The sequence below is a fragment of the Rutilus rutilus genome (assembly GCF_951802725.1).
Source record: "Rutilus rutilus genome assembly, chromosome: 19".
Classification (NCBI taxonomy): domain Eukaryota; kingdom Metazoa; phylum Chordata; class Actinopteri; order Cypriniformes; family Leuciscidae; genus Rutilus; species Rutilus rutilus.
The window spans coordinates 30,211,725-30,223,886 of NC_140232.1; the positions used below are offsets into that span (position 1 = coordinate 30,211,725).

The following is a 12,162-nucleotide window of genomic DNA, read 5'->3' on the forward strand; positions in this document are numbered from 1 at the left end:
AGACAGCCTTATGTGTTCAGGCAAATCATTCCACAGACACGGAGCGGCAACAGAAAAGACACGATCACCCTTTAACTTCAAGCGGGAAGTTGTGTGAGAATCCATTAACCAGAATGTATTGTTTAGCCAATCGTAACAGATGTCATTTACTTTACATAAAAAAAGTCTTAAAATACAGCTGCGAAAACAGCATGTTTAATTCTGTGGGTCAGTGAGAAAGTGGAGAAGGATCATGAACTGTAAACCTTTGGAGCAAGAAACCTTGACTAACATTATAAGTGGACTTTTGGGAGTAAATAAAATGTAACGAAAGTGTATATTATGACCTCTTTCTCTCTCTCTCTATGCAGGAGTGTGCTGGCGAGCCTCTGTTTATGCTCTACTGTGCTATAAAACAGCAGATGGAAAAAGGTCCCATAGATGCCATCACAGGAGAGGCCAGATACTCCCTGAGCGAAGACAAGCTCATCCGACAGCAAATCGACTACAAGCAGCTGGTCAGTGTCCCCGTGGTGACGCTCTCTAATGTATCCCATAATCCCTCTTCCTGTCTCCCAGCACCCCCAGCCTCATTGAAGAGACCAAGTGTTTGATTTCAGCTCGAAATATACATTTGAAAAAGACATAAATGCTTACAAATGTTTTACCTTTTCAGATGATCCCAGCTAGAAATGAAATCTATTAATACTAATACTTAAATTAGTATTACTAATACACACTTCTTTACCATGTCTTCTACATGTTAGAAAGTCCAAGATTTTGGTACAGAGAACATATATATTCATATTTAACATTAGTCAATGCATCTGAATGAAATATCATAGTGCAATATTTGTAGTTTTTAGTTTAATGTTTTATTCAAAAGACTATATCATCATGACAATGGCTGCTGTTTTTATATTTGGTATGTCATGATGGTATTCTGTCCGTATGTGCAAGTTTCCAGCATTTTCTTGAATATATAAACACTCAATATATCTAAAGAAAGAACAGAGCCTCTGCTTTTATACATCGTTTAAATCATCATTCATTATTTTTTATCAGTCTTGTTTATCAAAAACAATTTTGAACAGAAACTTTTTTGTCAAAGACTTCGTCCGGATCGGATTCAGAACGATGATCAAAACATAGATGGAGTTGGTGGAGTCCATCCACACCCCTAAAGCTTCACAGTCCTACACCTCTTTATGGGTTCAACATCAGCCAGTTTGGATTTATATGCTTTTGAAAGTTTGGTGATCATGTTAACGAACTTGTGCATAAACAATTTATATCCACTCCTGGGCTGTGTTCGAAATCACCCCCTATACCCTCATTCACTATTCCCTACATTTGTCCACTAATATATTCCAAAACGAGTGAGTGAATTCGGCCGCTTTTGCGTAGTTTGTGCTTGCTGTTTAATTATCATTTGCAGCTTAGCAAACTGGCAGCTCCAGTAGTAATGAAAAGATTTATCTTGAACTCTGTCATTGAAACTAGCATGAATAAACCTTAATTAAACAATTTAACAATCAATTAAACATGAATTTATACCTGTATTATATTACGATGTAGCTACATTGGATTGAAAAACAGATGGATGTATGATTCAGCTGCGGGCCTCATCTTCTAGTCAGACGCTGGAATTCATTCGGCGCACAACTCTCACAGTGCATTATGGGTATTCTCTAGCCGTCAAGTGTATATCATTAGTGCAGTGCATTGTGGGATTGAATGAGTGCACTTGATAATGCCCACTATGGCTTCTGACACCACTACAAATGGCTGTTCCCTCATATAGTGCCCTATTTAAGGGTATAGGGGGGCGATTTCGAACACAGACATGGTTTACGCAGGTTTTCTTTTCGCTTGTTTTTGGATCCGGAGATCCCATCGGCCCTTTAGTCCCTTCTGAGATAAAACCGACTTAAAAGCTCAAATGCCAATCAGACTGATGATATCAGGCCAGGCAGGGTAAGTTATAAAATTACTTTGAGAGCAGGGTTTGTCAGAGGTGCAATAACAGGGACAGAGATTGAGAAAAAACAAAGAATGATCTGATATGTGTCTCGCCTCCCTTATCTGACCTGATCAGAGCCTGTAATGACTGAAACAAATCTAAGAATTTATCATGGCATTCATAACACAAACCCAAAGCTCAACAGACAGCCAGGAAATACAGCGGCTGATTTATCTCACATACACAAACACGACTACACAAAAAGAGCATATTTACTGTCTGTCTGTGCCGACGGAGATCTGTGCATTGATTTTAAATGGAACAATACGAGTCGACCAATGAATGAGCTTTAATCTATGGCTCCTCAGTGGTAGTTACAGCTATAGGACAGCTCATCAATTCCACAGTATTCAGGATAGATCAGCTTAAGGGAATCGATATGTAGCTCAGTTATTCAGCTGTCTTAGCTGTCAACCCTAAAGAGAGGCCCCTAGGGGCCGTCAGAAAAGGTCAGGCTCACCTGTGACACAGCGTGTGTGTTGAGATGTTCATTAGGAGTGCAAATATTTGCTCTTGTTTCAACACATTTTGAATTATAAATCAGATTGTTCCAGTTCTGAATGCTGATTGGTCAGTTCAGCTTTGCGTATAGGCTAATTGTCTAATCCACCTCATTCTTACATTTAGATTATCTTTGCCATCATCTCTGGCACACATTAGTGATGACTTAATTCACTTGTAGATTTTAAAACCATTTTATTTGTTAGTTATTAATTCTATAAATTTTTTATGATTTATATTTATTTTTTTCGACTAAATCATACACATCATATATAATTACTATTAGTAGTAGGACTGTGTGAATAATACACTTTATTTATTTATTTATGTGGGTATCAGTCAGAATTTTCATATTGATGCCGTCATAGTAATAACTCATTTTATTACATTCTGTAATCAATTTATTCCATTTTCATTGGCAGATCAAGGCATTAGTCAATCAGTTTGTATATCCCTTAAAGTTTATTTAAATGTCATTGGTAGTTGATGTATCAAAAGTTGTTTAAAAAAAATTATTTATGCATAAGATTACATTTCTATAGAATATTTCATTGGCATTTGAGGTCTTAAGTCTGTTTTGTCTCAGATGGGACTAAAGGGCCAATGGGACACTGATTAAAACTAGGATCTAAATCATAACCGGTTACATTTAAATAAAAAAAAAGATACTGGATCTTGCATTGATCTTGCAAATGCGGACAGAATACCATCATAAAATATGGAATATAAGCATATATATGGAATATAAGCATAAAAATGCTGGAATATTGCAGTATGAGTTTTCATACAATTTTGTATGTTCTTTGTGCCAAAATTGGTGTGAAAAGACTAAGTATTAGCAATACTAAGGTAAGTATTAATATTAATAGATATAATTTCTAGCTAAAAACATCTGAAAAGGTAAAACATTGTGTTTTGATGCAGTATTACTCTTCCTTTAACCATTAACGGCTCAGCTAGGTGATGAAATGTGGATGTGTGAACGTGCTAAAGGACACTAAAGTCACCTTTACACACTCTCTCATCTTCACACACACACACACACACACAGCCAGAGACGAGAACTGATCTTCATGTTAAGCTTTCGTAAAACCCTCATTTCCTCCAAGCTCCTATTCTCAACCCAATCCGGTTCCTAAACCAGCGCCGGGTGTCCTAAATATAGCTGGGCTCCGTCTCTGGGAGAATTCCGTAATTTACTGTGTAATTGGGTTTTAATCACAAACCTCTCGCGTGTGAGCCGCGGCTGGAGGGAGGAATTGCCGTGAGCTAATGATCAGCGAGTAGCCGTGATTACGGATGCTCAGTCGCGCACCAGTGCCAGCTGCATTGTTTTAATCACACGATTTACGCTGGCCATGCGCACAAAAGGTCTTCTCATTCATTTATATGGACTGTTGTCACGGCGTGAACGGAGATATATCAAAGCATCGGCTTCATAATAAACGCGCGGCTCTTTAATGCAACTCAACTGCTATTTATAAAGCTGTTATTTGTGTGTGTTACTCACTTGGTAAGTGCTGAGGGCTGTTATTTTATGAATCTCGTTTCACTTATGCTACTGGCTGCATAAATGAGCTGATGCACACATTCCACAGCTTGTCTTATTTTTAATTCTTCTTTTACTAATGCTATATGGCTGCATGAAAGTTTTATAGCTTTATTAAGGTTTTACCATAGTAATTATGGTACAAAAATGAAATGCATTCAAACACTAAAAGAAGTAGCAAAAGCACCATGTTTTATTAGGACATTGTGCTATGGTTATCCCATGGTTTGCTTTTTTACGATTCATTTCGTGATTTCTGAGCGTTTCGAAATAAGCTAGAAACAGTATGTCAAATTCTGCACATTTTAACGTATTTGTTCATTCATTTATTTATTTGCACAGCATTGGTTGAGTACATTGTTGCTGTTTTGGTCAGGTTGCTTAAAACAAACAGATTAATATTTTGTTAGCAAGACAGAGACGTTGTTTACACTTTTCATGGAAATCAACCTATAAAGTTGTGTCTGCATGCATATTAAATGGATGGGAGAAAGTATTTTAATATCAAAAAGATTACATATTTCAGCTTGAAGTATCTTTTACCTTCAGAAATGCCATATGAATCCTTGTTTGTGGCCGGATCAATCACTTCTAGCCGTTTGTTTTTATCGATCTGTGACCGTTTTATCAAAACCCGCGCGTTTCACATATTCTGAATAGCGCTTTGCAGGCGGATAAATATTTCACCATTGACATAACAGTTAAAGTTGAGATGGCTATTATGATAAATCAGGCTGAAGCATGAAACGGGATCTCGATCAATCTTTGATAGGCTGGCAGAGCCGGGCCAGAGCGAGCTCCAGTCTCCCACTGTGTATAATAAAATGTGTCTTGACCTTTCTGCACCCTCATAAGTCCATGTGTATGTTAGAGTGTGCGGTCTGCATATTAGATTTTAATGGAGACTTGTTTTTGCTGGTCATCTTGTCAATCAATATTGTCGTGTTTTCTTTTGTTGTTCAATATTGTTCTGTATCTGTGTGTTGCTCTCAGACGCTCATGTGTATTCCTCCGGAGGGAGAGGCCGGTACAGAAATCCCTGTTAAGGTGCTAAACTGTGACACGATCACTCAGGTGAAGGACAAGCTGCTAGATGCTGTGTACAAGGGCATCCCGTACTCTCAGCGCCCGCAGGCCGACGACATGGACCTGGGTAATAACTGAGGATTATTAGGATCATATAGATCATGTAATGTTAATTCTATCTATCAATCTATCGTTCTGTCTGTCTATATATATATATATATACAGTATATATATATATATATATACTGTATATATATATATATATATATATCATTCTATCCATCTGTCTGCCTACCATATTTATATATCGTTCAATCGATCTATCGTTCAATCGATCTATTGTTCAATCTATCTATCCATCTGTCTGTCTGTCCCTATCTATCGTTCAATCGATCTGTCTATCTATTGTTCTATCTATTGATCCATCTATCTGTCTATCTATCGTTCAATCGTTCTATCTATCGTTCAGTCAATCTATCTATCTTTCAATCTATCTATCTCTATCATTCAATCTATCGGATCTCTATCGTTCAATCTATCTATATATTGTTGTCTATCTATCTATTGTTATATCTATCTATCATTTTATCTGTCGTTCAATTAATCTATCGTTGTATCTATCTATCTATCTATCTATCTATCTATCTATCTATCTATCGTTCTGTCTGTCTGTCTATCTATCTATCATTCTGTCCATCTGTCTGCCTGCCCTATCTATCGTTCAATCGATCTATTGTTCAACCTATCTATCTGTCTGTCCCTGTCTATCTATCGTTCAATCGATCTATCTATCTATTATTCTATCTATTGATCCATCTGTCTTTCTATCTATCATTTTATCTATGGTTCAGTCGTCCTATCTATCGTTCAATCAATCTATCGTTCAATCTATCTATCTCTATCGTTCAATCGATCTATCATTCTGTCTGTCTATCTATCAATCAATCTATCTATTGTTCAATCTATCTCTATCGTTCAATCGATCTATCTATCATTCTATCTGTCTATCTATCTATCTATCTATCTATCTATCTATCGCATGATGACTCAAACATAGCAAACGTTTTACCTTCGACACTTCAGAAACATCATCATCCCAGACTAATGCGTTCATTGTCCTCCTACAGAATGGCGACAGGGTCGACTGACCAGAATCATCCTCCAGGATGAAGACGTCACCACAAAGATCGAGAGCGACTGGAAGAGACTGAACACACTGGCGCACTACCAGGTTGAACAACATTTCCTGGCAGCTGCTCCGTTATGTTATGCAAATTTACCGATGCTTGTCACGTGCTGTACAAAAAATGGAGATGCTTTTTTTATAGTTCTCATTTTCCATCTTAGGTGACAGATGGGTCTTTGGTGGCGTTGGTTCAGAAGCAAGTATCCGCTTACAACATCGCCAACTCCTTCACGTTCACTCGCTCGCTCAGTCGATACGGTAAGCCACACTCGGATCGCTTTACGCCACATGATCCTCGGCTTTAGCCATGTTTGTTTAATATATCACGGATTCTTTCAGCCTTTTGTGTAGCGCCACATGCAGCATGTTTGACTCAAATGGGAATTTAAGATCTTTTCACCAACCATTCTTGGCTGAAGTCAGTTTGTTTGAGCTCTTCAGTGGAAAAAAAACTTGTGAGCTGCCTAGCTAAACAGCAGTTTTGGATACCTTAGACATGCTCTCAATGTGTAGGCTGTCTGAAATCAGTCACATACTGTAAGAGGATCCATTTCAGCCATAATGATGTTTATGTAGACATCTACCCTTCTAGACAGTAAATGTTGATTCGGCTCGCTAGGTTTTGAGAGACAGCCATTAAAAAGATGAATATTATGTTTCAGAGACAATGGGTTTAGATGTACTGGCTAAGATATGTAAAAGCAATGCATTAAGAAGTGCATTTGCTAATTTGGATTCAATGGCGTTGTGGTGTAGAGAGCCTCCTGAGGACGTCTAGCAGTCCAGACAGCCTGCGTTCCAGGGCTCCCATGATCACCCCTGACCAGGAGACGGGTACCAAACTCTGGCACCTGGTGAAGAACCACGAGCACGCAGACCAGCGGGAGGGAGACCGCGGGAGCAAGATGGTGTCTGAGATTTACCTCACACGCTTACTGGCTACCAAGGTACATGAACACCATCCTGTATACACAGGAAACTGAGGTATTTATTAAAACAAAAGAAACAACTCAAGGCTGTTACAGTGTTTTACCAGGGTTATATCAGCCAGAAATGAAGATTCTGTCGTTATTTACACAGCCTGGCGTCAATGCATCAGAAGTTTGGGCTCTGTGAGATTTTCTTTACTTTTACTCAGCAAGTACTCATTAAATTGATCAAAAATGACAGTAAAGACTTTTACATTGTCACAAAATATTCTATTTTAAATAAATGCTGTTCTTTTTAACCTTTATTTTCATCAAATTATAAATGAAGAACAACTATTTTAAACTAAAAATAATAATACATGCTTCTTGAGCAGCAAATCAGCATATTAAAATGATTTCTGAAGGATCATGTGACACTGAAGACTGGAGTAATGATGCTGAAAATTCAGCTTTGCATCACAGGAATAAATTACATGCTTAAATATATTTATATGTAAAACAGTTGTTTTAAATTGTGACAATATTTCAGCGTTTTTGCTGTATTTTCGATCATATAAATGCAGTCTTGGTTAGCAGAAGAGACTTATCTTACTGACCCCAAACCAACAAGATGCAGGTCTTGTTTGCGAACCGAACTGTATGTCTTTGTGTGTGAACCGATCAAATTTAAGTTAGATTTGATTGGTTCGCTCACAAAGACAGACATGGTCAATATGAGCTTGTCGATGTATGACTTCAGCTACGTAGTGATTGTTCAAAAATTTGAAATTTTTTATTACTATTTGCACAACATGAAACGGATTGCTTTTAAAAATTGGAGCAATCCATTTAATAAGAATCATTTGGCATCCATAACACTGAAGTTTCAGCAGAGTTTTTATTGAAACATGTTGTAAACTCTTGTGTGTGGTGTTTTTAGGGCACACTGCAGAAGTTTGTGGACGATCTGTTTGAGACTGTATTCAGTACGGCCCATCGCGGCAGCGCTCTCCCGCTGGCCATCAAATACATGTTTGATTTCCTGGACGAGCAGGCGGACAAGAGACAGATCACCGACCCGGACGTACGGCACACCTGGAAGAGCAACTGGTGAGATCCTGAGCACTTCCGGTCTTCGACCTCATTTTCCAAAGCATCTGTTTCGATTGTTTGCCGGGTCGCCAGTTCAGTTCCATTTGTTTAGTGAATGCTCTCGGAGCAATTGGAAAATAATGTATTTGTGTGTGCGATTCAAGACAGACCACAATCACTAAAAAGCTTTTTGGATGTAATCAGATTTTATTGTATCTCTCTCTGTCTCTCTCTCTCTATATCTTTCTATCCCAGCCTTCCTCTGCGGTTTTGGGTCAATGTGATAAAAAACCCTCAGTTTGTCTTTGACATCCACAAGAACAGTATTACAGACGCCTGTCTGTCAGTGGTGGCTCAGACCTTCATGGACTCCTGCTCGACGTCTGAGCATCGCCTGGGCAAAGACTCTCCGTCAAACAAGCTCCTCTATGCTAAAGACATTCCCAACTACAAGAGCTGGGTGGAGAGGTACGGACACATGCCTCAGAATACCACACACTTTATCTGATGTATCTGACAGATCAAAACCTGCAAGGATACTGACACTCCACTTTTAACAATAGTAATTGTAATTCTGTACTTGCCCTAGTAGGCCCAACTGATTAGATGCTGCCTAAATTAATCAGTTTGATTTTCATTTTCCCCAGTAGATTAACTGCAAACTGTTCATTTACAATTCAAAGCAGATCATTTTAAACCAGGGTATTTATGTGTGTGTGTGTGTTTTCAAGATATTACAGAGACATCAGCAAGATGCCAAGTATCAGCGATCAGGACATGGACGCCTATCTGGTAGAGCAGTCTCGTCTCCATGGCAACGAGTTCAACACACTGAGCGCGCTCAGTGAACTGTACTTCTACATCAACAAGTACAAGGAAGAGGTGAGACATGGGACATTTATTTACACCTCATCCTAAGCAGTACACATTTACACAAAATACTAGCATTCAAGAGTCAAGTGTTTGGAGGGGTTTAAAGTATATATGGGTTTTTCAGTGTCATCTCTGCTAAACTAAGTATTAAGTAAAGCAACACCATCCAATGTAATATTCTTACAATAGGTATAATTACTAAATATATATATATATATATACACACACACAATTATACAAAACACTAAATTTTATGTAAAAAAAATCACGATTAATCGATTTGACAGCACAAATATGTTTACACACATACATACTGTGTGTATATATATATATATATATATATATATATATACACACAGATATATGTATAAATATTAGTGCAATTATATAAACGCAAATGTTTATGTGATTTGACAGCCCTACGTGTGTGTGTGTGTGTGTGTGTGTGTGTGTGTGTGTACACACTCTATTAGAAAGTATAATTGTAAAATAAGTGCAAAAGCTATAGAAAATGTCGATTTTGTAAAGAAATTCATATCATTAATTTCTAGGCACAACTTATATCTTCAGAGCTAATTTTAGGGATTTATGCAGAAGCCTTTAAATCAAAACGTTTGTAAGATGTTGAAAACCATAAATCCTGGTAGTGGTCATGCAAATTGGTCTAACGGTAGTTTGAAGATGCACATGAGATTTGAATTGATATGCAAATGTTGTTTCTATATTCGTGGTTTGATCTTGATGAATGTGCGTTGTCGTATATGATGAGGTCATTTATCATTGTCATTAAGAGCTCCAGTGAGCGTCCACAAACTCGCGCGCTCAAAACGATGTTGAATATTGAATTATTACTTGAATTCGGCCTTCATTTAATGGCCTGTCCCTCTCTTCCTCTCTCTCTTGCAGATTTTGACAGCGCTGGACAGAGACGGTTACTGTCGCAAACACAAGCTACGACACAAACTGGAACAAGCCATTAACCTGATGTCTGGCAGCAGCTGAGGGCGGTGACGGATCGGACGGGACGGGACGGGAGGGGAAGTGTTCAGGGGGTTTGGGGGAGGGTTGAGACTGAATTTATGGAGTCCGGCGGACCGACCCGTGTAAGATCACGCACGGCTTGTGCTAGCAGAAAGTGAGGCTAAAACACTGGACAATCAACTCTAAAGGAACCACAGCACAGCATACGAAGCCCAATATTTTCCTGGACCCAGAACCTGTACGCCCAAACGCCCGCACTCCCTAATGACCGGACCGAACGCCGCTCATATCGGCCTGCCTAACAAACTATTCAACACGGACTACTGTGGATCAGATACATTCCAATGAGGAAAGGTGCACGTGCTGTTGCCTTGGAAGCTAATTTGCCAAGATAGTGCCATTGAAGAAAATATCCGACTTTCTGGGAGAGAAACGAAGCATCGTGTTTTAGTAGGGTAATCAGAAAACAATTCTTCATATCGACCTCCGAGAGATGCCTCAAGAACAATCGTTCGCAGGGGTGATGAGCTCCATTAACAGAAACGAAGATATTTATATCAGAATGAATCAATAATGGAGACCAAATATTTGGGGAGAACTGCATTATGGGTAGTGTTGAGGCTGGGCAGAATGGGAGGAACCTTCTCCTCCTCGTCTCGAAAATGCCATAGACCTATAAAAAGCGCCTTTTCTCTCGTTTTTCTTTCTTTTTTGTGATTATGGGGCCAAATGGACCTCTACTTGTCAAGAGGTATGGATCAGCATCTTTTGAAGCTTGCCTTTTTGTTGCGTCCGGATATGACTCCCCGAAACCCTCGCCAAAATGTGCTCCGGGATGGGCGTTCATCCTTCGGGAGACATTTTTGCGCCCTTTGCTTTTTTGTACACCGCTGTGTTACTGTGAGGTTTGGAGTGTTTACTCTGATTCTGTGGTTCTTCTCCCAGACTGCGTTGGCGAGGGCCGAGTTTTGTCCCTTGATGACAGGCATCTTTAATGTAGTAGATCCATCTAGAGCAATAACTCTCAGATTTACCTGCAAGCCATGAGTTTAAGTTCCCTGTGTGTTCAGATTCACTGTCCTGACTCGAAATTTTCAATGTTAGCAGATGCAACTTATTCGCTCCTTTTCATTTCCCTGTTGTTGTTCTGTCCAAATGGCAGCCAAAATGTGTTCACAATGCCAAGCACAACGAAGGGACGACTGTTCTACTCTGTTTTATCGCCGTTTCAGCAGGCCAATGCAATTTTTGACATAGAGTGACAGTAGAAGTCCGCAGCTAGACAAATCTCGTCCGCACCACTCTTCAGTCGTCCCCCGTAAAAACCTCATCGTGAACCACGGTAAGGTTCCTGCTTGATCGATTATAAAGATTGTGTCAATTCTGTCTGTATACACAAACAACAAGGCCTTAAGTCATTTCCGCTTCTCTTTATCGGACTTTCATCATCTCCGTGACGGCGGCGGCGGCGCCCTCTGCTGCCACGGAGGTGAACTTCAAACCGTTATATTCCAGGTACTCGAACTGTGATACGTACGTGAAGTATTCTCAGCTGTTTTCTATTCCTTGCTATATGTGGTTCTGAGTTCTGCCCTGTCTAGTAGCGAATCGATTGTGTTTTTGTGTTGAGGAAAATCACCAACATGAGAATGTACAGCATAACTGGGCATATCTTGCAAAAAAAAAAAAAAAAAAAAAAAACGTTGCCTCATTATACATGTTCCAGTTTTAAACTCAAAATACCTTCAGTCGATCACAGCCAGGACTACAGGGAGAACTATTTGCTTCATCTTAAAAATGTACAAAACCTAATTCACCAAGGTCAGTTCGAGCAAACAAACGCCCACCATAATATGTGATCATTAAAACAGTAGGGAAATCCATCGGGGCCTTATTAGTTAAGTTTGTTGATTTTTGAATGTAGATATTCAATAACCATCAAAAGTGATCACGTACCTTTAAGTGCATCATATACGTCAATTGATTTTGCTGATGACTACTAGTCGTGACAAAAGAATAGCTTTTAGGTTTTAAAACTTGGCCA

General features: G+C 39.1%; 1 protein-coding gene across 1 annotated transcript in view; it reads left to right on the top strand.

Moving 5' to 3' along the window:
• plxna3 (plexin A3) overlaps positions 1–11,795 on the top strand; it is a 160,351-nt gene extending 148,556 nt beyond the window's left edge. The window contains exons 24-32 of the mRNA XM_084389361.1: positions 351–497; positions 5,046–5,205; positions 6,206–6,309; positions 6,426–6,522; positions 7,021–7,211; positions 8,113–8,282; positions 8,520–8,732; positions 8,996–9,146; positions 10,044–11,795. Of these exons, the coding sequence (XP_084245487.1) occupies positions 351–497; positions 5,046–5,205; positions 6,206–6,309; positions 6,426–6,522; positions 7,021–7,211; positions 8,113–8,282; positions 8,520–8,732; positions 8,996–9,146; positions 10,044–10,139 (1,329 nt within the window). The 3' untranslated portion in view covers positions 10,140–11,795. The remainder of the gene's footprint in view (positions 1–350; positions 498–5,045; positions 5,206–6,205; positions 6,310–6,425; positions 6,523–7,020; positions 7,212–8,112; positions 8,283–8,519; positions 8,733–8,995; positions 9,147–10,043) is intronic.
• The last annotated feature ends 367 nt before the right edge of the window (positions 11,796–12,162 follow it).